The sequence below is a fragment of the Stenella coeruleoalba genome (assembly GCF_951394435.1).
Source record: "Stenella coeruleoalba genome assembly, chromosome: 9".
Lineage (NCBI taxonomy): Eukaryota > Metazoa > Chordata > Mammalia > Artiodactyla > Delphinidae > Stenella > Stenella coeruleoalba.
Window position 1 is genome coordinate 12342538 of NC_137155.1, and position 26662 is coordinate 12369199.

The 26662-nt window shown below is 41.2% G+C and overlaps 1 protein-coding gene across 4 annotated transcripts in view; it reads right to left on the reverse strand.

Annotated features, from left to right (window-relative positions):
- The window catches only part of SUGCT (succinyl-CoA:glutarate-CoA transferase), a gene marked incomplete at its 5' end in the record, with an annotated part of 694779 nt that overhangs the window by 194598 nt on the left and 473519 nt on the right, over positions 1–26662 (reverse strand). The window contains one exon of one of the 4 annotated variants that reach the window (XM_079931164.1): positions 15043–15215. The exons of the other annotated variants lie outside the window; for them this stretch is intronic. Coding sequence (XP_079787290.1) covers positions 15192–15215 — 24 coding nt within the window. The 3' untranslated portion in view covers positions 15043–15191. Of the gene's footprint in view, positions 1–15042; positions 15216–26662 lie in introns of those variants that run through there. 4 annotated transcript variants of the gene reach the window in all.

The following is a 26662-nucleotide window of genomic DNA, read 5'->3' on the forward strand; positions in this document are numbered from 1 at the left end:
AAACGATGTTTGGTAGCAGCCACTAGTGCAATTCCCCTAACTTATTTCCATGAAAACACAGCAAAAGTAAAAATACACCTAAAACCAGTATCAAGAGACAATGTCCAAATCTAAGAAAACAGGCAATAATTAGAAGATAGTCGAGCTACAGTGAGATATGCCTATCTCCCTAACATCTCCCCAATATTCTACTGCAGCCAGAGACTGAAAACCAGAAAGCCATGGTAGTAAACATAGGGGGAGAAGGTCTAGAGGTAGAATAGTAAATTCTGGAACACAACTCTGGGATCACAAATGTTATAGTGTTTCATGTATTTAATCAATTCATAAAACCAGAAAAAGAAGGCAGGGAAGAAGCCAGTTGTTCCTTCAATGGGACAGAGGTTCATTATAATTTAAGCCTGTTATGAAATGGGAGACAAATACATAAACCTGCCTTCCATGTGCAGAACTAAGAAATCAACTTGGTCTCAGGGTATATAAAGGAAATTCTAGTTGTCTTGTTCACTGAAAAATACTGAGTCATGACCCTTGTTTGAAAATAAGTGAGAGGAAAACCAATATGGAGAAAATAATTTTCAGAAAAAGGGAAGAAAACAACAGTACCCATGAGATAAGAAAGAAAAAAAACACTTCATAACACTGATTTCTAGGCTGAGAAGAAATTTCAAGAAAATGTTTGATTTCCTCAATGAAAGACAAGAAGACAACTATGAATAGGAACAAATCATCTTAAGGAAACAACAGGCTAAAATAAAAAGATAAAAGGACAAAATTAAAAGGGTAATAACAAAATGAAAAAATATTGCAAGGACACTAAAATCACATACTAAAATTAAAATAATATTTAAATTTGCACTGAGGGTAGGGCAGAAGCAATGACACAAAAAACTCAAATAAATTATGTGGTGGTGGGCATTGAAGTTTTCTTAGTACAAAGGAAAAAACCAAGCAGAAAGAAGGAAATGAGAGCTACAGATGATCAAAATTATAAAGCCAGTTGAGGCTGAAAGGTGTTTCTGAAAAAAAGGATGAAATGAAAGAAAAGCAGCAATAATCAAAGATATAAGAAGATTCGGTTTCCTTGAGATGAAGAAAGACCTGTGTAACCAGACTGCAATGGGTGACAGTTTATAGTTCACAGGAAAACAGATGAAAAATTACATGTCTAGGCACATCCTGATAACATTTTTAAAGTAAAAATTAGGTGACAAAAACTCCAAGTTCAGGAATACAAAGCAACAAATTTTGATCACTCTTAGCAATATCCTTTGCGATGTTAAATACCAAATGACACTGGAGGAACATCTAATTTCTTGCTAATATTTGGTTAAAACATGTCCATGTAATCCCTGCTAACCATTTCTGCCAGAAACAGGTTATAAGAGGAAGCAGAACATTTCCCCCAGAAGCATATGCCCAACAGCAGTCTAAACCTTCAGCTTCCTGTAAAAGATCTCAGGTGATTCAGACTTCCTCAGAAGTATAATTTTAAAACATTATCTATGAGCAGAGAGCTAAAACCAAGATGTGGTAGGAAACCTCTAAGATGGCCTCTGATGATCCCCATCTCCTGATCCCCATCTCCTGGTTTATGTGCTTTTGTGGAATCGCCTCTCCTTGAACATAGATTGAATTTAGTTATGCCTTTCCAAAGCATTAAATGTGACAGAGGTAGCAGAATGATACCTCCAAGATTAAGTTACAAAAGACTTGGCTTCTGTCTTGGGATCTCTCATTTTCTCCCTCCCTGAGGATTCCTGCTGCGACGTTGTAACCTGCGCAGTTGAGAGGACCACTGGCAAGGAACTGAGACAGGCCACCATCCAAGAGCCTGTGAGAAATTCAGACCCTCAATCCAACAATTTATGAGGAAATCAACCCTGACAACAAAACTCAGCTCCCCAGTAGCCTTCAGATGAGAATGCAACCCTGACTAGCATATCAACTGCAGTCTTGTGAAAGTCCTTCAGCTAGAGGCACCAATTAAACCATGCCCAGATTCCTGACACAAGAACTGAAATAAGAAATGATTGTTGTTTTAACACATTTTTCACCACAGATGTATTATGGCCACAGACGTTAGTTTCTGCAAAAGTCCCCTGGTCAATAACGCGTTAAACCACAAAGTATTGGGTAATTTGTTGTGCAGCAGTAGATAACCAATATATAACAAGTTGATACTGAGTAAAGAATAAGGAGATAGAAAGTAAATCTTTGACTGGTCTCTGGGTCACTTCATGTTCTGAAATTTCTACCATATGGCCTGGTTTTAAGTAACAGAAAATGAGTCTTGCTCTTGAGACAGGAGTCACCTCTGATCTCAGCAAGCACTTAATACAAGCCCATCAAGTCTCTGACCATGGGCTACACAGACTAATCCATCAATTAATACATCAATCAACCTATCTTTGATACTAAAATAAAATGTACAATAACATCTTAAAATAGAAGATATAATTAATGTCGAACATCATAATCTAGATCTAATCTAGGTCTAAATCTAATTAGGTCTAAAACCTCAGAATTTATTTGGAAGGCCTGATAGTACAGTGGTAGAGAACATAGCTCCAGGAGTAGAAGACACTTGTTTGAGTGATGGCTCCAGGAAGGATACCTAATTAACCTTGGGAAAATTCCATAATCTCTCAATGCTTCAGTCTCCTCACCTGTAAAGCAGAGATATGCTATTACATGTATAGCACTAGAGCATGTTACTTACTCAGTAAATGTGAGGTATTATCACTATATGTTAAGGGCTAACAATGGAAAAGGGAAAAAGTAAATTTGCTCAACTCCTAATCTCAAGTATAGGCAACTCAAATACTGTTGTTTCAATCTGAATTCTGACAATTTGAAAAATGTAGGTCAAGAATGGTTTGGAAAAATGTAAAGGTAACAGAATATAGATATTTCAAAACACTGGAGAAGATATAAGCAAATAAAAAGACCCCCCCCCCAAAAAATGTAGGACAGGAAGCATATAAAAACATTAAATAAATCAAAGACATGAGACTAAATACATTAATGATAGTAACAAATGAAAATTAGATTAAACTCTCCAACTTTTTTAAGGAAAATGTTTTTCAAATTCAGTCAAAAAACAAAATATTACTACTGTATTCATTTCCTAGGGCTGCTGAAGTAAATTCCCACAAACTGGGTGCCTTACAACAACAGAAGTGCATTCCATCACAGTTCTGGAGGCCAGCACAGGGTGAGCACTGTCTAGAAAGAGTCCACCCTTGCGTCTCTCTAGCTTCTGGTGGTTGCCTGCACTCCTCGGCCTCCCCGTCTTGTAGTTGCAGCTCCCTGATCCCTGCTCCCATCTCCAGGTGGGCATCTTTCCTCTGTGCATGTGACTCTGTCCCTAAATCTCTCTCTCCTTATAAGGACACTAATCATTAGATTTAGGGCCAACCCTAATCTAGTATGACTTCATCTTAACTCTAGTATGTCTAAAGATCTTATTTCCAAAGGAGGTCACATTCACAGGTACCAAGTGTTAGGAATTCAACATATCTTTTAGGGGACAGTTCAACCCAGAGCAGCTATGTGCTATTTACAAAAGCACACCTAAAAGTAATCAGAAACAATTAGAATATGTGACAATAAGGAGATAGTCAAATTAGCATATATTCATATAATAAAATATTTAAAACCTAGTAAATATGCAAATATTTTCTCCCATTCTGGGGGTTGTCTTAGTTACAAAACATAAACAGACTCACAGACTTAGAGAAGGAATTTATGGTTACCAGGGGGTAAGGGTGGGAGAGGAGGGATAGTTAGGGAGTCTGGGATTGACAGGTACACACGGCCATATTTAAAATGGATAACCGACAAGGACCTACTATACAGCACAGGGAACTCTGCTCAATATTATGTAACAACCTAAATGGGAAAAGAATTTGAAAAAGAATAGATACATGTATATGTATAACCGAATCACTTTGCTGTATGTACATCTGAAACTAACACAACATTGTTAATCAACTATACTCCAATATAAAATTAAAAGTTAAAAAAAACCTACTAAAAATCAGATTATGGAAGAATAATTAATATGTGAGAAAATGTTAGTGATATGATATAAAGTATATTAAAATATAAATAGATAGTTAAGTCGGTAAAGAGATATAATAACTTCAAATCATCTACGTACATATATATATATATATATATATATATATATATATATATACACACACACAGAAAATGCACTAAAATATTAATAGTGGTCAACATAGGCTGGTAGGATGAGAGGTAATTTTTTTATCATCTTCATAATTTGCTATACTTTCAATATTTTCTTACAGTTAGAATATTTTTTTTAGACTTTCATAATCTGTTTTTCTTTTTAACAGGAAAAGTAAAGTATATTTCTCATAACCATCTTCAAATGGTTGTGGATATGCCTACGTGTTTTTTGAAGGAATTTAATGAACCTCCAGGACTGGATGGGATGTGGAGTGGTTGTAAATCTACAAGCAATGTTAAGATCACACAGCAAATAACCTGGGTTTACAGTCAGAATATGGTACTTCCTGACAGTATGAACTTGGGCAAATAACCTAACCTCTCTGCGTCTCAGAGTCCTGACCTCTAAGCTGAAAATATAATAGGACGTTATTTAGGACATCAGAACATTATTTTAGCAAAGTTTTTCCTAATATAGTCAACAAAAATGACAGGTCAGTGGCTTTCTATCTACAATCTGGCCAGCAGTTTCATAAGGTATATCTGATAGTGTTAGTAGGAATAGAAGTGGTGGTAGTAATACTGAATCTTCTAAATAGTCCATGTGTATAACCTAATTGAGTGTATTTCCCTAAAATGCAGTATGATGACTTTAATGACACACAAGACATAGAGGTCCTAAAGTGATTGTACAGTTCCCCCTGCCCCTCCCCTAGCAAACACACCAGTTAAGTCGGATACACTTCCCAGTATTATTTGATATCCTTCAAGTGCCTTGATCTTATAATGATTTAATGTTACAGACTTTCAGTTACTTGTCCAGCCCCCAGCGAAACAGGCCACAGAAGGTGCTTGAAGGCCCTGATATTACCAGTTCCTATCTGTTCCTGCCTTGCCCTGTCAAACTGCAGGTGCTGAAGGCCTGGGACCTCGGCCCCGCCCGGCCTGCTGAGCCGTGTGTTCACAGCACTCTCCGCAAGAGCAGGGCAGTCTGGCATTTGCCCACTGCACTAGCAGCCGCGGAGATGCTCAGTTTCTGAGTCAGCACCACCACCTTCCTCACCCTGACCCACACCGGGTTAAATAAGTCAATCATGTAACAAACATTCACGGAATACAAGGACCTGTACTAGATACTGAACAAAATAGCACCTGCCCTCCTGGAGCTGAGTGAAGTAAAGCGCTAAACGAATACAGAGTTATGCATGGTGATTAGCAGCACGAAGGAAATAACAGGGTGCAAAGAAAGGGAAAAAAGGACAGAAAGAGGTGACCCAGTTAGACTGGGGAAGAGGGAAGGCCTCTTGAAGGAGGTGACAATGAAATAAAGACCTCAATGATGAGAGGAACAAGCTAGGCAAAGTGTTGGGGTCGGGAGACGTTAGGGAATGTTGGATCAGGGTCCTGAATGGGAAAGCAACAGACGAGTTCAAATAATAGAAATGAAATCAGCGTAGCGGTGCAGGGGAAGGAGGAAAGATATGGGTATGGGTTAGATAAACAGAGGCCAGATCTAGCAGAGTTTGGTCTCGTGGGGCACAGTAAGAAATACATTTTGATTCTGTTTTGACAGTAAGAAGAAGGCACTGATAGGTTTTAAGCAAAGGAACAACAGTTAAACGGTTATTCAAATTATATTTTTATAGGATTGACTGTTTTCCGGAATATAGAGAGAAAATAGAAAGGAGTGGAAATGAGGGGACCAATAAGGAGACTAAGTTCCGTATGAAGTGTAATTAAGCCTTCAACTAGTGTGGTGGCAAAGAAATGGATGCATTTGAGCTTTAGGCTGGGCAAAAAATGACAGAGCTTGCTACTCCTTTGTATATTGGGAAAAGGAAGGAACCAACGGTCACTGCTGGATTCTTGCTTGAGCAAAGTGGCTGGATGGTAGGGCCACTGACTGAGGGGAGGACAGACTTGGAGAAAATCTTCTTGAGGGGCTGGTGGTGATGGAGTTGAAAACAGGAATGACAGCTGAGTTTTCCAAATGTGATATTTGAAATACCTGGAAACCTAGTATCCACAGGGAAATGAAGGAGGCAGTTAGACATACACATCTAGAACTGAGATGTGGGGTCTGAGCTCAAGATGAAAACGTGAAAGCTGGTCCGTGTCAGAACTGCCCAGACCTTGTGCGACAGTTCCCACCTCGACCAGAGCCTTGGCCTGAATGCCAGCTTGGTGGCCTGGGGGACTGACCTCCCACCCACCGCTCACCGAGGTGGCGGCCTTGCAGCCAACTGAGGTCTACCCTTGGATCCCGCTGGGTTTCCCCTCATGCAGACTGAACTGACCTAGAGACGCCCTGCCAGGATTCCAGACCCCAGATCTGCCTCCTCTGATGTGGATCCAGCCTGGACCGGACCACATGCCTGCACTTTACCAGGGGCTTGCATTTCAAATGAGATGGTGGAAAGGCAGTGCCTCTCGGCAGGAGATAAATCACAGCGTCTGAGGGACGTGAGGGTGGGAAAAATCTTGGGACGGATGGTCTCCTTTGTGTTCCACTGAACAGATGTACGCTCATGCAGTGTGAATGGAGGGGTATACGAGAAACGTAGTCCTGAGAGTATTTCTTTCTTGCCCACATAGTCCCTGGCCCTTTGTGCACAGCTGGCCCTGCCACACCACACAGCAACCAGGAGAGAGAAGAGAGCCACGGTCAACAGCACCAGGCCCTGGAGTTCCTTTAGGACCATCCTCTCCCCTGCCCTCTAGATCAATGACTCCCTGTCTTGCTGACCAGATCCCTGAGGGCGGGAAGGGCATTTGGGGCAGAGCCCCTAGGAGGGAAGGCACAGAGTTCAGACACAGCCTGTGTGGGAGCCTCACACTAAAGTATGTGCTGACTTGGTGACTGAGACGGAAAGGAGCAGGACGTAGCTTGTGGCAGCAACTGCGGCCAGAACAAGGTTGACTCACATCGGTTCCAATGCATTAAAAAGCCCAGTGTCATTCTGACTGGTGTGAGGTGATACCTCATTGTAGTTTTGATTTGCATTTCTCTAATGATTAGTGATGTTGAGCATTCTTTCATGTATTTGTTGGCAATCTGTATATCTTCTTTAGAGAAATGTCTGTTTAGGTCTTCTGCCCATTTTTGGATTGGGTTGTTTGTTTTTTTGATATTGAGCTGCATGAGCTGCTTGTAAATTTTGGAGATTAATCCTTTGTCAGTTGCTTCATTTGCAAATATTTTCTCCCATTCTGACGGTTGTCTTTTTGTCTTGTTTTGGTTTCCTTTGCTGTGCAAAAGCTTTGAAGTTTCATTAGGTCCCATTTGTTTATTTTTGTTTTTATTTCCCTTTCTCTAGGAGGTGGGTCAGAAAGGATCTTGCTGTGATTTATGTCATAGAGTGTTCTGCCTATGTTTTCCTCTAAGAGTTTTATAGTGTCTGGCCTTACATTTAGGTCTTTAATCCATTTTGAGTTTATTTTTGTATATGGTGTTAGGCAGTGTTCTAATTTCATTCTTTTACATGTAGCTGTCCAGATTTCCCAGCACCACTTATCGAAGAGGCTGTCTTTTCTCCACTGTATATTCTTGCCTCCTTTATCAAAGATAAGGTGACCATATGTGCGTGGGTTTATCTCTGGGCTTTCTATTCTGTTCCATTGATCTATATTTCTGTTTTTGTGCCAGTACCATACTGTCTGGATTACTGTAACTACCAACAATAAATGCTGGAGAGGGTGTGGAGAAAAGGGAATCCTCTTGCGCTGATGGTGGGAATATAAATGGACACAGCCACTATGGAGAACAGTATGGAGGTTCCTTAAAAAACTAACAATAGAACTACCATACGACCCAGCAATCCCACTACTGGGCATATACCCTGAGAAAACCATAATTCAAAAAGCGTCATGTACCACAATGTCCACTGCAGCTCTGTTCACAATAGCCAGGACATGGAAGCAACCTAAGTGTCCATCAACCGATGAATGGATAAAGAAGATGTGGCACATATATATGATGGAATATTACTCAGCCACAAAATGAAATGAAATTGAGTTATTTGTAGTCAGGTGGATGGACCTAGAGACTGTCATACACAGTAAAGTTAAGTCAGAAAGAGAAAAACAAATACCGTACGCTAACACATACATATGGAATCTAAAAAAAAAAAAAAAGGTTCTGAAGAACCCAGGAGCAGGTCAGGAATAGAGATGCAGATGTAGAGAATGGACTTGAGAACACGGGGAGGGGGAAGGGTAAGCTGGGATGAAGTGAGAGAGTGTCATGGACATATATACACTACCAAGTGTAAAATAGATAGCTAGTGCGAAGCAGCCACATAGCACAGGGAGATCAGCTTGGTGCTCTGTGACCACCTAGAGGGGTGGGATAGGGAGGGTGGGAGGGAGACGCAAGAGGGAGGAGATATAGGGATATATGAATATGTATAGCTGATTCACTTTGTTATACAGCAGAAACTAACACACCATTGTGAAGCAATTATACTCCAGTAAAGATGTTAAAAAAAAAAAAAAGCCCTGTGTCCACTGGCTCTCTCAGCTGGAGTAAGTTTCACACGCCAGCAGGAATGGGACACTGGAAGGAGGCGGGAAGAGGAGATGGGCAGGGAAGCATTCTGAAATGTATCATGCCACAAGCAGGGGAGACAAGCTAAGACAGCAACGCAGCAGTGCAGCTGAGGAAAGGCGTAGGATCTGCCTTCCCCCTGGACCCAGGTGCAGAGATGAAGATGGACCCACAAAGGGACCCTGGTGGACACCACGAACCAGTCTGAGAAGGGCACATCGCGGTGAGGGCAAGTGCCGCACGGAGTCTGCCCCAGAGGGAAGTAAAGAGACAAAGGAACGAAGGCAGGGGCTTCCTCCTGGAGCTGCAAACTTCATGCCAGGAGGCACAGTTCCCTGACAGCTTGCAACTGGCAGGCACATCTGCTCGTGACGGAACGGAGAGAGGGATCCTGAGATGAAAGGGTTCCGCATGTCTGAGCACAGAACACTGTGCTTGAGCCAGTTGCTCTTGTCAACCAAGACTGAACTCCCTGCTTTCTGGTAAAGACCAGATCCACCTATGACAGTTCACCAGACTGTGAATTAAACTGAACTGCAGGCAATGTGAAGAAAAGCAAGGCACCAGGACAGAAGAGTGCAATCAGTAATGAGATTTGCTTATTAATCCAATGTGCAATTATTGTGCACCAGGTGTAGGCACAGCCCAGAACAAAAGAGGCAGTAAGTAGGGAGGGAAGAGGCACACAGCAGGACAGATTCTTAATCTAGACACGGAAGCCACTGCTCTACAGGTCAAGAGATTGGTGGGGCAGTGGGGAGATGGGCTCTCTACCGGGGAAATCTAGAATTAATGGCCAAGGAATAGGACTTTGTTTGTTGGAGTTTCTCCAAGGAAATTTCCTCCATCTCCCGTCACTCCTACAGTTTCAGAGAAATGGATACAAGGAGTCACACCAGGATCGGTCTGTCAGCTTTATTACCAGTAAAGCTGCGCCAGAAACCGTGGCTAGTACCTGAGGTCGCATCAGGCACCCATCCCAAACTGCAGGTTTTCCCCACACCCATCCCAAACTGCAGGTTTTCCCCAATGCAGGGTCACAGCCTACCCCAACCGGTTGCCACAAGGGGCAAAGAACAAGCCCCGCCTGTAAGCAGACTGGGCTGACGTAAGAAAACCCAGGGGGGCTGAGCCACACGAAGTCAGTGACTCTCCCCCAATCAGGCAATGAAATAAGTCCCCCTCTCCTTTGGGAAGGGTCTGGAAGGAAGGCTGAAAGTTTCCTCCCTTCCCAGTATTTCCAGAAGGACAGATGTTTCTATTTTATGGGCCTCAGTAGGGATGCCTGGAAAAGGAAGAAAATTACTCTCCCTGCAATGTACTGGCATATACTGTCAGATTGTACATTTTGATATTTAGGGGAAAAATTCTAATTCCTCAGTGAGCTAGAAGAGGGCCTAAAGATCATTTGGTCCAGTGGTCTTCAAATTTTTTTTTTTCTTTTAGTTGCTGAACTCTTTCTTTGAATATAAAACACAAAAGACAGAGCTACTCTGGCTGAGAGGTAAGAGGTGTGGAAAACCCAGGCTGGACCAATGAGGATGGCTCACCCTCCCCAGCAGCCATCCAGAGGTAACTCAAGAGGATCCCTAGGACTTCCCGCTATAGTTTCTAAACCTCTGAAATGGTTTACTATGCTAGGAAAATGCTAACCAGAGAAGTTACATGACTGCCCGAACTGTGCAGCTGAGTCAATGGTGGAGGTGGAGCTACTAGAATCCATCATGGTACCCTGCACCTCGACAAGGGCTTGAAAATAACACAGAGAGTTTCGACTCATGTGGAAGCGATCCTTATTAGTACTGGTCTCATTTCTTTTTCTACTACCATACATCTCGTCTACGAATGTCCACTGGTCTTAGCAGAGGCTATACTCAGCAGAGTTCACACTGAACACCGCCATTGCTGCTGACAGAGATCTTTGCCAAAGGGTAAATAATCATCATCAGGATGATTCAACTGAAGGAAAAAAGGATAAAAGGAGCTTCTGGGGTGACCTCCAGCACTATAGCTTGAATGTGTCTTTCTGTCTCTCCTTCCCAGAAGGGACCAGTCAACAAAGATAACAGATGTCTGTCACAATAGACAGCTGCTGGTTAGAACTGACTGTCCCCACTGTAACCCTGGCCCTCCATGAGAAAGGGGTGGTGAAGGGGGTATTTCCAAACCAGAAGGATAAAACCTATTTGGCTAGTGAAGACAGAATTAGGTTGAATCATGAAATCAAGTGAAATGAAAACATTGAATCATATACGCTTTTATAAATTATAAATGGCTAAATATTGGCTCTTTTATGTGTTTCAACCTGTATTTCACTGGCCGGATCCCCAACCCACGTGGACCTCCTCCCAGTATTCCAGGCAATAGGCTCTGGTCCATGTTCATCCCTGATTCTACTTCTTAACTTAGGACCAGGACCAGAAACAATGGCGTGGCCTTTGATGTCAGGTTACATGTGTTCTACCAAGGACAACTGTGCATGTCAGAGGCATTCTCTCATGCCCTTCCTCTCCCTAACACTGGCTCCTGACCATCCCCCTCTTTCCCCTGACCCTCAGTTCATGCCCACACACCTGCATCAGAGACTGCACAGAGACTGCACTGAGACCACCAACTGGTTTCATACTGATTACTGAATGCTTACAATGCAACTTTCACTACTGTTAGAGGTCACAGAAGAGCCAGGAACCAGGGTTAGAATCTCTGCATTTGATCACTTACCCTTCCCAAGAACATTCTCAAAAGTATGTAAGAACATACTTATTTCTATTATCCCTCTCTTAATTATATCCAGGGCATAATCCCTGCAAGGCACATGCACGGTTTAACAAGCCACTCTGTGAGCGTCAGGGGAAATCACATCATCACATGTTAGCAAGCCAGAATATCACTATTACTAAACTTACTTTACAAAACAAAGTGGGGGTAAAAACCAGGGGAAGGGAACTTCGAACATCAAACAGGATTGATGGGCTTATCATCATTGCGCTACATTACAGGGTGACCTCGGCAGACTGGAAATTGGGTTACATCAACAAACCTTTCACTTTAAAGTGTGAGATGAAAGAGTGCCTCCCCTCACATTTGCAGTATTACTGGCTCAGGTTTAAAGAAAGTATGCAGCCAGGTACGCGTGTCACATTTCAATCTGTGATATTGACATGGATGTGAAAACCCAAGCCTTTGAAACTGAGCCTTTCATATGTCGAACAAAAACCTGAAACGCACTCTGCTGCAAAGACCTGAAGGAGAGAGAAGGTAAGATGATAAAGGGGAAACCTTTACACATGAAACATTTCTGAATTCTCCTGCCATGGGCCGTAACTCAAGTCTGCTAATGTAGAGCTTAGTTCAGATAATTGACGTTGGTTTGTTTGGTTTTCCTCAATATCAAGGCTTACCTGCCTTGAAAAGATTCCAAAAAGTCAGCGATGTGTGGCCAAAGTAAGGAAAATTATTTAACAGAACCAGCCTTCCTTAAGATCAATTCAATTATAGTCCCTGAGTGCCACCCACCCAATAGTACCACCTTCTCGTTTATTTGTTTAGTTAAACTGGTTTCTACAGTATTGCCTCAGCAAACCCCAAAGCAAGCAGTGAAGAGCTCATATACTGTATGCAAGCTTCACTAACCCTCTGCCAATGATCTCTGTATTTTTTCTACAGTATTCCAAGAGGAAAACATCTCTGCCTTGTACTTTAAGTGTTTTACTAGTATTGTATTTTTGACCTAGAGGTTAACAGATATCAAGCCATATAGCACATCCTCTGGCTTAATCAATAGGTACATATATAGGAAACAGAGGAAATACAGACAGGGGATGTCTTAACTTCCCATAAATCATTTTAAGCAAGGTCCTAAATTCTGCCCAGTCATGACCTTCAGGTTAAGGTAAAGGAAGGGTTAACAGATATATCACAAAGAGCATTTGAACTCCTTGTAAACAGGAATGAAAGGCGATCTGCTAGTAGGTGATGATGCAAAACAACAGTAAAACACAAAGATGCCCTAATATTTTTAAAACCTTGAAAACATCTCCAGCCCCAGGTCTTTCCTTGGCTTCCGGCCAAGGAAACAGAACCCCAGGATGCATTACCCTTCCTAATTCTTCATAGTCTGCTTCACTTGGCAAAGGGCCTAAACCTAACCACAACAGTTAAAAAGAAAGGCTTACATTCTACTATAAAATATACAAATCATGAAATGTATACAACTAACAAAAACAGTCTCAGCACTACTTGATGAGAGGAATTTCGCGTGGGTTTTTTTTTTTTTTTTAATTCGGCATTCCAGTAATGTGAAACCACTGTTTAAGGTAGAAAATCATTTTTCAATCTCAGGAAACATCGTTACTAACTGCCAAAAGTCAATCCACATAATAAGAACTATTTGCTAATGCTGAACACCTGCATTTTTATAGATAGCCTCTCAGGACAGCTGTAGCCAAGTCTTCAAGTCTACTGATACAGCAGCTGAGCAAAAACACAAAATTTGTAGATAAGAATGCTTGCTGAATTAGCCATGCATGCATCTCTACTAAGTCTGGTGTATTTACTGGTGGACTCTGATAGTCATTAGATACAATAAAGAACATACAAAATATGTCCAGGATAAGGATCCCAGCTGCTAAAAGCTTACATCTTGAGGTGGTAGGATACACAAATCAAAACATACTAAAGGTATAAACATATATCATGCTTATGGAAGCCATGTGTAAATATTTATGTCACTTCCCATGGTTAGTTTTAGCTTTTTTGGTTTCACTGTTTGATTTTCTGACTTACTAGGTATAATGGAAAAAGACAGCCACCAGAAGTTGGAAGGAAGGGTTCATTAAGAAGGTGCAGGGCTTCCCTGGTGGCACAGTGGTTCAGAATCCGCCTGCCAATGCAGGGGACACAGGTTCGAGCCCTGATCCGGGAAGATCCCACATGCTGTGGAGCAACTAAGCCCGTGCGCCACAACTACTGAGCCTGTGCTCTAGAGCCTACAAGTCACAACTACTGAGCCCGTGCGCCACAACTACTGAAGCCCGCGTGCCTAGAGCCCGTGCTCTGCAACAAGAGAAAGCCACCGTGATGAGAAGCCTGCGCACCACAACGAAGAGTATCCCCCGCTCGCCACAACTAGAGAAAGCCGGCGCACAGCAATGAAGACCCAATGCAGCCAAAAATAAATAAATAAAATAAATACATTTATAAAAAAAAAGAAGGTGCACACGTTGCTTTATATTCTTCTGAAATGAGGACTTTCTAGCAAGCATCTTAAGGAGAGTTTACACATTCTCACATACTTGTTCAAACATAGTGATGTTGAATCATCATAGCTTTTTCACTGCAGTGGTCTCTTCTAACCAATAAAACAAGAACCAGAGAAAGAAGATTTTCATGTTATTATTACAAATAATAAAAGCATTTATTCAGCACCTACTAAGAACCAGAAACGGAATGAAGTCCTTTATAAACACTGTCTTTAATTCTTACAGAATCTGTATCATGCTGCTTCTTCTGCCAACATTTAGTTAGCACTGACTTTTTGCCAGGCATTGTACTGGAAATGGAGTAGTTAGTAGAGTAGATGTGGTCCTGCCCTCACAGTTTACAATCTTGCCAGGAAGACATACATACAAGGAGTACTAACAAGGGAAATGGGTTATTAAGGAGGAGTAGAGCATGCCAGGGAACGCAAGCTAAACCTGGCCAAATGGTACCAATTCTGTAAACTGCACCAGAACATTCAGAAAAAAACTTGCTGAGTAATCACATTCATCCCCAGAACTTTAAGTCAGCCCACTGTTCACTCAATTCAATCTCTATATCTTGACATTTCTATTTAAATAGGATACCATGCAATCAGTTTTCTCTGGTTGACTGTGATTTCAGCATGTTAATAAGGTGAGAGGTACTGGAAGAGCTCTTAAATGCAAAGAAAAGAATAACTGACTTTTCTTTCCTTGGATTTCAAGTTTTTCTAATGCCCTCCTCTCTAGCACACGTCCTACCTCTATCGCCAAAGCAATCTGTTACTCCCTCTCCCTTCACCCAGCCATGACACTTTTATCTCCATCACCCTTCTCCAAGGTTCTCTTATACCCCAGGAACTGCATCCCTACTCCATCCTCTTCCTAATACACACCCCATTTCCCCTCCTCCCTTACTGAGCTCTAGAGCACCTCTGCACACTAGGATTGCACAACTCCCAAAGGCAGAAAGGACAAACTCATATAATTCTCTGGTATTCAGTCCTTGCCTCACTTGAAGCAGAAAAGAACTTTTCTGGAAGGACTCTTATGCAGCTTTCACCACTTTGGGACATGTGCTCAGTCATTTTGGTCTTAAGAGTCTTCAAAAGCAGGCGCCAGTAAAGCGCCAAACTAACCAGAGTTCTTCGACGTACACGTGATGGATGATCAATCACATGGGAGTGATCCAGTCACAGCTTCTCCTACTGTCTTCTGTCGAGAAAGCACTGCAGAATACATGTGAGGAATGTTATTAAAGGGAAAACCTTGAATCTGCTTTTTTACATAAACCACTCTAAAATTTCACTTAACTAGTAGTAACAATTATCTAGGCTTACAACACACCTTACAACTAAGGCGTCGTGGTTACAAACCTGCCACCAAAAATAACTGCAAGAGGTTTGAAGACAAGGACTAGTTACCTTGCCTTCTAAAGGCAACTGACTTACTTTTAAGGAAATTTACTATATGATAGAGGTAAACTTCCAAAATAAACAAAATAAAGACACACATCAGCTTTTTTTATGGCACATGATCTGAAGGCACGAGTAGGTCTGATAAAATATAACACATGTGTTCAAGTATTTACCCCGTAGCATTTTCTGAGAAATTCAAGCAGTATCACCACAAATAACAATAATGCTATCAAATACTTCCGAAAACTCCAAAATAGTCAGAAGAAGGAATACTATGAAACAGCCCAAAGTTCTCCTTTCCACATTGGCTGACTGTGTTCAATTGTACATCTACTAAACCTTTCCTTTTAAAGAATCTTCCGACCACTATACTGCATTCTCAAAGGAGTACATTTCATGCTGTTAGCATAATAATCAATTAGTTAGCAGGAGGATGTTATCACCGTTGTAAAACTAAGAAACCACAGAGGTAACATATTAGAACAGTTGTTGAGGTCCTCAATTAGTGGCAAAACAGGAAGAAACCAAGCTCTGGCATTCCTAATAAAGAACCATCCCACTGAAATGGGGACAGCCACTTTTCTAAGGGTAGTGAGCCATGTGCTGCGGTAGCTTACTAACTAAGGTCTGACATTAAGGAATTAACCACAAATATACCAGAAAGTCATTTCTGTTTCTGGGAATGGCCTAGGGTCTAGAGCCATACAAAAGATCCCAGGGCTGACTGCCCACCTCCATTCACTATTAAATACTTTCTTCTATTACTTTTCAGAGATGCTGGTTCCTATATCTCAGCCACGCTTCTCCTTGATACCAGACACTGAACTGAAATGCCTCAGTGGAGGTGCCAGGTGCCACAAGCCAGAAAGGTTCTGGGCCTGCTGCTCACTGCGTGGTCAGTCTTAACACAGTGTTCACGGAGTCCCAGTGCAACTTTGTGAGTCATTGAGTCTATTTGGCTTTTCCTGCCCTTGATGAATAGAAAGAGGAAGCTGGGTTTAAAATGTTGAAAATCTCGGGCTTCCCTGGTGGCGCAGTGGTTGAGAGTCCGCCTGCCAATGCAGGGGACACGGGTTCGTGCCCCGGTCTGGGAAGATCCCACATGCCGCGGAGCGGCTGGGCCCATGAGCCATGGCCGCTGAGCCTGTGCGTCCGGAGCCTGTGCTCCGCAACGGGAGAGGCCACAACAGTGAGAGGCCCGCGTACCGCAAAAAAAAAAAAAAAAAAAAAAAGTTGAAAATCTCCACTATAACTTCCCTGTTAGTGAGTTCTCCCTGGAGTGAAACAAAATTTCACTCATCAAACATAAATGGAAAAACGTGTGCTTCATCAGGCATCCTTACCTATTATAAGTAGCTCCCCTGTTGGGTTGCTCACCAAATAAAATTGGAAATAGCTTATTCCAAACTTTTCTAGATCTTACAGCCCAGTGCTAGCAAAAGTCAGCACTCCTTTCATTAGTAGTATTTGCCTTTGTGAAGTCCCTGCCAGGAAAAGGAGGGGTTAGGAGTTCGTACCTTTCATGAATACTTTGGGGACATACATGCATTCAGAAGGAATATTTAAAATACATTAAGAAGACTTCCGGGAAGATGGCGGAAGAGTAAGACGCGGAGATCACCTTCCTCCCCACAGATACACCAGAAATACATCTACGCGTGGAACAACTCCTACGGAGCACCTACTGAACGCTGGCAGAAGACCTCAGACCTCCCAAAAGGCAAGGAACCCCCCACGTACCTGGTTAGGGCAAAAGAAAAAACTAAACAGAGACAAAAGGATAGGGACGGGTCCTGCACCAGCGGGAGAGAGCTGTGAAGGAGGAAAAGTGTCCACACACTAGGAAGCCCCTTCGCGGGTGGAGACTTCGGGAGGCGGAGTGGGGGAGCTTGGGAGCCGCGGAGGAGAGCACAGCAGCAGGGGTGCGGAGGGCAAAGCGGACAGACTCCAGCGCAGAGGATCGCGCCGACCGGAACTCGCCAGCCGAGAGGCTTGTCTGCTCGCCCGCCGGGGCGGGCGGGACTGGGAGCTGAGGCTCCGGCTTTTGTCGGAGCGCCGGGAGAGGACTGGGGTTGGCGGCGTGAACACAGCCTGCAGGGCGTTAGTGCACCGCGAGAGAGTCCGGGGAAAAGTCTGGACCTGCCGAAGAGGCAAGAGACTTTTACGTCCCTCTTTGTTTCCTGGTGCACGAGGAGAGGGGATTAAGAACGCTGCTTGAGAGAGCTCCAGGGACGGGCGCTAGCCGCGGCTAGAAGTGCGGAGCCCAGAGACAGACATGAGACGTTAGGGCCGCTGCTGCCGCCACCAGGAGGCCTGTGTGCGAACACAGGTCACTAGCCACACGCCCTTCCGGGGAGCCTGTGCAGCCCGCCACTGCCGGGGTCCCGGGATCCAGGGACAACTCCCCCGGGAGAACGCACGGCGCGCCTCAGGCTGCAACGTCACGCCGGCCTCTGCTGCCGCAGGCCCGCCCCACACTCCGTGACCCTCCCTACCCCCCCGGCCTGAGTGAGCCAGAGCCTCCGAATCAGCGGCTCCTTTAACCCCATCCTGTCTGAGCAAAGAACAGACGCCCTCCGGCGACCTACACGCACAGGCGGGGCCAAATCCAAAGCTGAGCCCCTGGGAACTGTGAGAACAAAGAAGAGAAAGGGAAATCTCTCCCAGCAGCCTCAGGAGCAGCGGATTAAAGCTCCACAATCAACTTGATATACCCTGCATCTGTGGAATACCTGAATAGACAACCAATCATCCCAAATTAAGAAGCCCTGTGGATGAAAGGCTCTTGGGGCTGCAGCCAGGAGTCAGTGCTGTGCCTCTGATGTGGGAGAACCAACTTCAGGACACTGGTCCACAAGAGGCCTCCCAGCTGCACATAATATCAAACAGCAAAAATCTCCGAGAGATCTCCATCTCAACGCCAGCACCCAGCTTCACTCAACGACCAGCAAGCCACAGGGCTGGACATCCTATGCCAAACAACTAGCAAGACAGGAACACAACCCCACCCATTAGCAGAGAGGCTGCCCAAAATCATAATAAGTCTACAGACACCCCAAAACACATCACCAGACGTGGACCTGCCCACCAGAAAGACAAGATCCAGCCTCATCCACCAGAACACAGGCCCTAGTCCCCTCCACCAGGAAGCCTACACAACCCACTGAACCAACCTTAGCCACTGGGGACAGACACAAAAAACAACAGGAACTACGAACCTTCAGCCTGCAAAAAAGGAGACCCCAAACACAGTAAGATAAGCAAAATGAAAAGACAGAAAAACACACCGCAGATGAAGGAGCAAGATAAAAACCCACCAGACCTAACAAATGAAGAGGAAATAGGCAGTCTACCTGAAAAAGAATTCAGAATAATGATAGTAAGGTTGATCCGAAATCTTGGAGATAGAATGGACAATAGAATGGACAAAATGCAAGAATCAGTTAACAAGGACCTAGAAGAACTAAAGATGAAACAAGCAATTATGAACAACACAATAAATGAAATTAAAAGTACTCTAGATGGAATCAATAGCAGAATAACTGAGGCAGAAGAACGGATAAGTGACCTGGAAGATAAAATAGTGGAAATAACCAATGCAGAGCAGAATAAAGAAAAAAGAATGAAAAGAACTGAGGACAGTCTCAGAGACCTCTGGGACAACATTAAACGCACCAACATTCGAATTATAGGGGTTCCAGAAGAAGAAGAGAAAAAGAAAGGAACTGAGAAAATATTTGAAGAGATTATAGTTGAAAACTTCCCTAATATGGGAAAGGAAATAGTTAATCAAGTCCAGGAAGCACAGAGAGTCCCATACAGGATAAATCCAAGGAGAAATACGCCAAGACATATATTAATCAAACTGTCAAAAATTAAATACAAAGAAAACATATTAAAAGCAGCAAGGGAAAAACAACAAATAACACATAAGGGAATCCCCATAAGGTTAACAGCTGATCTCTCAGCAGAAACCCTACAAGCCAGAAGGGAGTGGCAGGACATACTGAAACTGATGAAGGAGAAAAACCTGCAGCCAAGACTACTCTACCCAGCAAGGATCTCATTCAGATTTGATGGAGAAATTAAAACCTTTACAGACAAGCAAAAGCTGAGAGAGTTCAGCACCACCAAACCAGCTTTACAACAAATGCTAAAGGATCTTCTCTAGGCAAGAAACACAAGAGAAGGAAAAGACCTATAATAACGAACCCAAAACAGTTTAGAAAATGGGAATAGGAACATACATATCGATAATTACCTTAAATGTAAATGGACTAAATGCTCCCACCAAAAGACACAGATTAGCTGAATGGATACAAAAACAAGACCCTTATATATGCTGTCTACAAGAGACCCACTTCAGACCTAGAGACACATACAGACTGAAAGTAAGGGGATGGAAAAAGATATTCCATGCAAATGGAAACCAAAAGAAAGCTGGAGTAGCAATTCTCATATCAGACAAAATAGACTTTAAAATAAGGACTATTAAAAGAGACAAAGAAGGACACTACATAATGATCAAGGGATCGATCCAAGAAGAAGATATAACAATTGTAAATATTTATGCACCCAACATAGGAGCACCTCAATACATAAGGCAAATACTAACAGCCATAAAAGGGGAAATCGACAGTAACACATTCATAGTAGGGGACTTAAACACCCCACTTTCACCCATGGACAGATCATCCAAAATGAAAATAAATAAGGAAACACAAGCTTTAAATGATACATTAAACAAGATGGACTTAATTGATATTTATAGGACACTCCATCCAAAAACAACAGAATACACATTTTTCTCAAGTGCCCATGGAACATTCTCCAGGATAGATCATATCTTGGGTCACAAATCAAGCCTTGGTAAATTTAAGAAAATTGAAATTGTATCAAGTATCTTTTCTGACCACAACGCCATGAGACTAGATATCAATTACAGGAAAAGATCTGTAAAAAATACAAACACATGGAGGCTAAACAATACACTACTTAATAATGAAGTGATCACTGAAGAAATCAAAGAGGAAATCAAAAAATACCTAGAAACAAATGACAATGGTGACACAACGACCCAAAACCTGTGGGATGCAGCAAAAGCAGTTCTAAGGGGGAAGTTTATAGCAATACAAGCCCACCTTAAGAAGCAGGAAACATCTCGAATAAACAACCTAACCTTGCACCTCAAGCAATTAGAGAAAGAAGAACAAAAAAACCCCAAAGTTAGCAGGAGGAAAGAAATCATAAAAATCAGATCAGAAATAAATGAAAAAGAAATGAAGGAAACGATAGCAAAGATCAATAAAACTAAAAGCTGGTTCTTTGAAAGGATAAACAAAATTGATAAACCATTAGCTAGACTCATCAAGAAAAAAAGGGAGAAGACTCAAATCAATAGAATTAGAAATGAAAAAGGAGAAGTAACAACTGACACTGCAGAAATACAAAAGATCATGAGAGATTACTACAAGCAACTCTATGCCAATAAAATGGACAACCTGGAAGAAATGGACAAATTCTTAGAAAGGCACAACCTGCCAAGACTGAATCAGGAAGAAATAGAAAATATGAACAGACCAATCACAAGCACTGAAATTGAAACTGTGATTAAAAATCTTCCAACAAGCAAAAGCCCAGGACCAGATGGCTTCACAGGCGAATTCTATCAAACATTTAGAGAAGAGCTATCACCTATCCTTCTCAGACTCTTCCAAAATATAGCAGAGGGAGGAACACTCCCCAACTCATTCTACGAGGCCACCATCACCCTGATACCAAAACCAGACAAGGATGTCACAAAGAAAGAAAACTACAGGCCAATATCACTGATGAACATAGATGCAAAGATCCTCAACAAAATACTAGCAAACAGAATCCAACAGCACATTAAACGGATCATACACCATGATCAAGTGGGGTTTATTCCAGGAATGCAAGGATTCTTCAATATACGCAAATCAATCAACGTGATACACCATATTAACAAATTGAAGGAGAAAAACCATATGATCATCTCAATAGATGCAGAGAAAGCTTTTGACAAAATTCAACACCCATTTATGATAAAAACCCTGCAGAAAGTAGGCATAGAGGGAACTTTCCTCAACATAATAAAGGCCATATATGACAAGCCCACAGCAAACATCATCCTCAATGGTGAAAAACTGAAAGCATTTCCACTACGATCAGGAACAAGACAAGGTTGCCCACTCTCACCACTCTTATTCAACATAGTTTTGGAAGTTTTAGCCACAGCAATCAGAGAAGAAAAGGAAATAAAAGGAATCCAAATCGGAAAAGAAGAAGTAAAGCTGTCACTGTTTGCAGATGACATGATCCTATACATAGAGAACCCTAAAGATGCTACCAGAAAACTACTAGAGCTAATCAATGAATTTGGTAAAGTTGCAGGATACAAAATTAATGCACAGAAATCTCTGGCATTCCTATATACTAATGATGAAAAATCTGAAAGTGAAATCAAGAAAACACTCCCATTTACTATTGCAACAAAAAGAATAAAATATCTAGGAATAAACCTACCTAAGGAGACAAAAGACCTGTATGCAGAAAATTATAAGACACTGATGAAAGAAATTAAAGATGATACAAATAGATGGAGAGATATACCATGTTCTTGGATTGGAAGAATCAACATTGTGAAAATGACTCTACTACCCAAAGCAATCTACAGATTCAATGCAATCCCTATGAAACTACCACTGGCATTTTTCACAGAACTAGAACAAAAAATTTCACAATTTGTATGGAAACACAAAAGACCCCGAATAGCCAAAGCAATCTTGAGAACGAAAAATGGAGCTGGAGGAATCAGGCTTCCTGACTTCAGACTATACTACAAAGCTACAGTAATCAAGACAGTATGGTACTGGCACAAAAACAGAAATATAGATCAATGGAACAGGATAGAAAGCCCAGAGATAAACCCACGCACATATGGTCACCTTATCTTTGACAAAGGAGGCAGAAATGTACAGTGGAGAAAGGACAGCCTATTCAATAAGTGGTGCTGGGAAAACTGGACAGCTACATGTAAAAGTATGAGATTAGATCACTCCCTAACACCATACACAAAAATAAGCTCAAAATGGATTAAAGACCTAAATGTAAGGCCAGAAACTATCAAACTCTTAGAGGAAAACATAGGCAGAACACTCTATGACATAAATCACAGCAAGGTTCTTTTTGACCCACCTCCTAGAGAAATGGAAATAAAAACAAAAGTAAACAAATGGGACCTAATGAAACTTAAAAGCTTTTGCACAGCAAAGGAAACCATAAAGAAGACAAAAAGACAACCCTCTGAATGGGAGAAAATATTTGCAAATGAAGCAACTGACAAAGGATTAATCTCCAAAATTTACAAGCAGCTCATGCAGCTTAATAACAAAAAAACAAACAACCCAATCCAAAAATGGGCAGAAGACCTAAATAGACATTTCTCCAAAGAAGATATACAGAGTGCCAACAAACACATGAAAGAATGCTCAACATCACTAATCATTAGAGAAATGCAAATCAAAACGACAATGAGATATCATCTCACACCAGTCAGAATGGCCATCATCAAAAAATCTAGAAACAACAAATGCTGGAGAGGGTGTGGAGAAAAGGGAACCCTCTTACACTGTTGGTGGGAATGTAAATTGATACAGCCACTGTGGAGAACAGTATGGAGGTTCCTTAAAAAGCTACAAATAGAACTACCATATGACCCAGCAATCCCACTACTGGGCATATACCCTGAGAAAACCATAATTCAAAAAGAGTCATGTACCAAAATGTTCATTGCAGCTCTATTTACAATAGCCCAGAGATGGAAACAACCTAAGTGTCCATCATCGGATGAATGGATAAAGAAGATGTGGCACATATATACAATGGAATATTACTCAGCCATAAAAAGAGACGAAATTGAGCTATTTGTAATGAGGTGGATAGACCTAGAGTCTGTCATACAGAGTGAAGTAAGTCAGAAAGAGAGAGACAAATACCGTATGCTAACACATATATATGGAATTTAAGAAAAAAAAAATGTCATGAAAAACCTAGGGGTGAAACAGGAATAAAGACACAGACTTACTAGAGAATGGACTTGAGGCTATGGGGAGGGGGAAGGGTAAACGGTGACAAAGCGATAAAGAGGCATGGACATATATACACTACTAAACGTAAGGTAGATAGCTAGTGGGAAGCAGCCACATAGCACAGGGAGATCAGCTCGGTGCTTTGTGACCGCCTGGAGGGGTGGGATAGGGAGGGTGGGAGGGAGGGAGACGCAAGTGGGAAGAGATATGGGAACATATGTGTATATATAACTGATTCATTTTGTTGTGAAGCTGAAACTAACATACCATTGTAAAGCAATTATACTCCAATAAAGATGTTTAAAAAAAATAAATAAATAAAAAAAAAATAAATAAAAGTATGTATTTTGAATTAAAAAAAAAAATAAAAATAAAATAAAATAAAATACATTAAGACCAAAAGTCAGGCACTGATTCATTAGAATGGGTGCAGACTATGTTATTGTGGTGGTAAAATACACATAACGTAATAGTTACCCCTTTAGCCATTTTAAGTGTACAATTCAGTGGCATTAAGTACATTCACAATGTTGTGCAACTATCACTACTATTACTTCCAGAACTTTTTTAGCATCCCCAAAAGAAACTCTATAGCTCTTATACAAAAACTCCCCATTCTCCCCTCACTCCCAGCCCCTGGTAATCTCTACTTTATTTTGTATCTCTATCAATTTGCCTACTCTATGTACCTCCTATAAGGACGATAGGGGTTTTAATGTCTATCACTCTTTGATACTGCTGCTCATCAAAAGGTGAGTCTAACTTGAATATGGATCTGCCTTAGTGACTCACTTCTAATTAACAGAATGAGTTAAAAGTGGCCTTGAGGAAACCATAATTCGAAACGATACGTGCATCCCAATGTTCACTGCAGCATTATTCACAATAGCCAGGACATGGACGCACCCTAAGTGTCCATCAACAGATGAATGGCTAAAGAAGATGTGGCACATATATACAATGGAATACTACTCAGCCATAAAAATAGAAAAAAATAATGCCATTTGCAGCAACATGGATGGACCTAGAGATTGTCATACTGAGGGAAGTAGGTGAGACACAGAAAGACAAATATCATATGATATCACTTATATGTGGAATCTAAAAAAAAGGGTGCAAATGAACTTATTTACAAAACATAAGTAGAGTCACAGATGTAGCAAACAAACTTATGGTTAACAGGGGATAAAGGGGTGGAGGGATAATTTGGGAGATCGTGATTGACATATACACAGTACTATATATAAAATAGATAACTAATAAGAACCTACTGTATAGCACAGGGAACTCTACGGAATACTCTGTAATGGCCTATATGGGAAAATAATCTAAAAAAAGAGTGGATATATGTATATGTATAACTGATTAACTTTGCTGTACACCTGAAACTAACACAGCATTGTACATCAACCATACTCCAATAAAAATTTAAATAAATAAATAAAAGTGGCCTTGGGTGACTTCAAGGCTAAGTCACAAAGACCATGCAGTTTCCACCTGGCTTCCTCTCTGTCTCTTACCCTTGGAATCCAGCTGCCATCCTCCAAAGAAGCCAAGCAGCCACATGGAAAGATCAAGTATAGGTATTCTGGCCATGGCCCCAGCTGAAGTCCCAGCCAATAGCCATCATCAACCACCAGACATGTGAGCGAGTCTTTAGATAATTCCAGCCCCCAGCTTTGGAGCCACCCCAGCTGACACCAAGTGAAACAGAGATAAGCTGGCCCCATCAAACCCTCCCCAAACTTCAGATTCATGAGAAAGATAAATGTTTTAATCATTCTATGTCACTAAATTTTGAGGTAGTTTGTCATGCAGCAATAGATAATTGAAACACCAACCAATCAGGGTCAGTGCTGGCCAGTAACATCACATAGGTGTGTATCAGCTGAATATCAGTCCTCTAAGTCTCCCGTAAAATAGATCAAGCAAAAAAATCAGAAACTCACTCCAGGAACTCTTGGAGACAAGATGGCTTCGGAATGTTCAATTACATGAGTTCATAGTAACTTAGACCAAAGTTAAGGAAGGAAGGAATCAACAGTCTTGAATGAACTAGCGATACCTGAGTATCTGCACAATAGCTAGTAATATTCAAACCTTGGGAGAAAATTAGAAAATACTTAACTGAGCATTAGATATATTCATATTATTGATGAATACATATAATTATGAGAGAAAACATCAACGATGAGAGAAAACAGTGGATAGAAAACTAATCCACTGGCAAAATCAAAGTATATTTCTCCTTGATAAGAAAACAAAATTCAGATTTTGGCTATTTTAATCACATGCCCCTTAACTTAATAAATACTGTTTACAAAAACAGGTTAATAGATGATCATGGTGGCAGAAAGAGATAATACAAACAAACTCTGTCCTGCCTGGCAACAACATGGCTAAAAAAAAAAAAATAATGTTTCAAAATATTACTTCAACTTAAAGGTTCCATAAAATGTGTTTACAAGTAGACTTTTGTTGTTTTGTGTTAATTTAACCTGATTGGCACTCTGTGCTTTTTCTAGCTATGAACTCATGGCTTTCTTCAGTTCTAGAAAATTCTTAGCTGTTATCATCTGTTGTATATTGTCTTTTCGTCATCCTATCCTTCTGGAACTCCTATTAAAAATATATTTCAATGTCTCAATTCATCCCGACTCTTCTCTTTCATATTTTTCATTTATTCCTTCTTTCTTTTCTTTTCTATCTTCCCTTCCTTCCTTCCTCAATATTCTATGTAACCTACTCAGTTCTATTTCCCATTTCACTAACCATTGCTTCTACTGTGTCCAATCTATTTATTCTCTTCATTGGAGTCTTTTTTTTTTCAGTTTTTAATCTATACAAAAAATTCATTTTCAAGATTTCTAATGGGTTCTTAGATGCATCTATCTACACTAGTTTCAAATTTTTTGATTTTTTTAATTCACAATTTCGAATTACTGTTTAAGTTGGATACTAGTCCTTTTTTTATTCTTTCAAAGATATATAAAATAATTTTATTGAAATCATTTGACAAATGCTTTATTATTTCTTATTCCTCAAGTGTAATTTCTCCCACTCGTTGGGTACACTTGCTATCTTTCATAATCTTGAAAAAATTCATTCATAATGAATTTCCACATAGTCTTAAATTTGGGCTTTGTG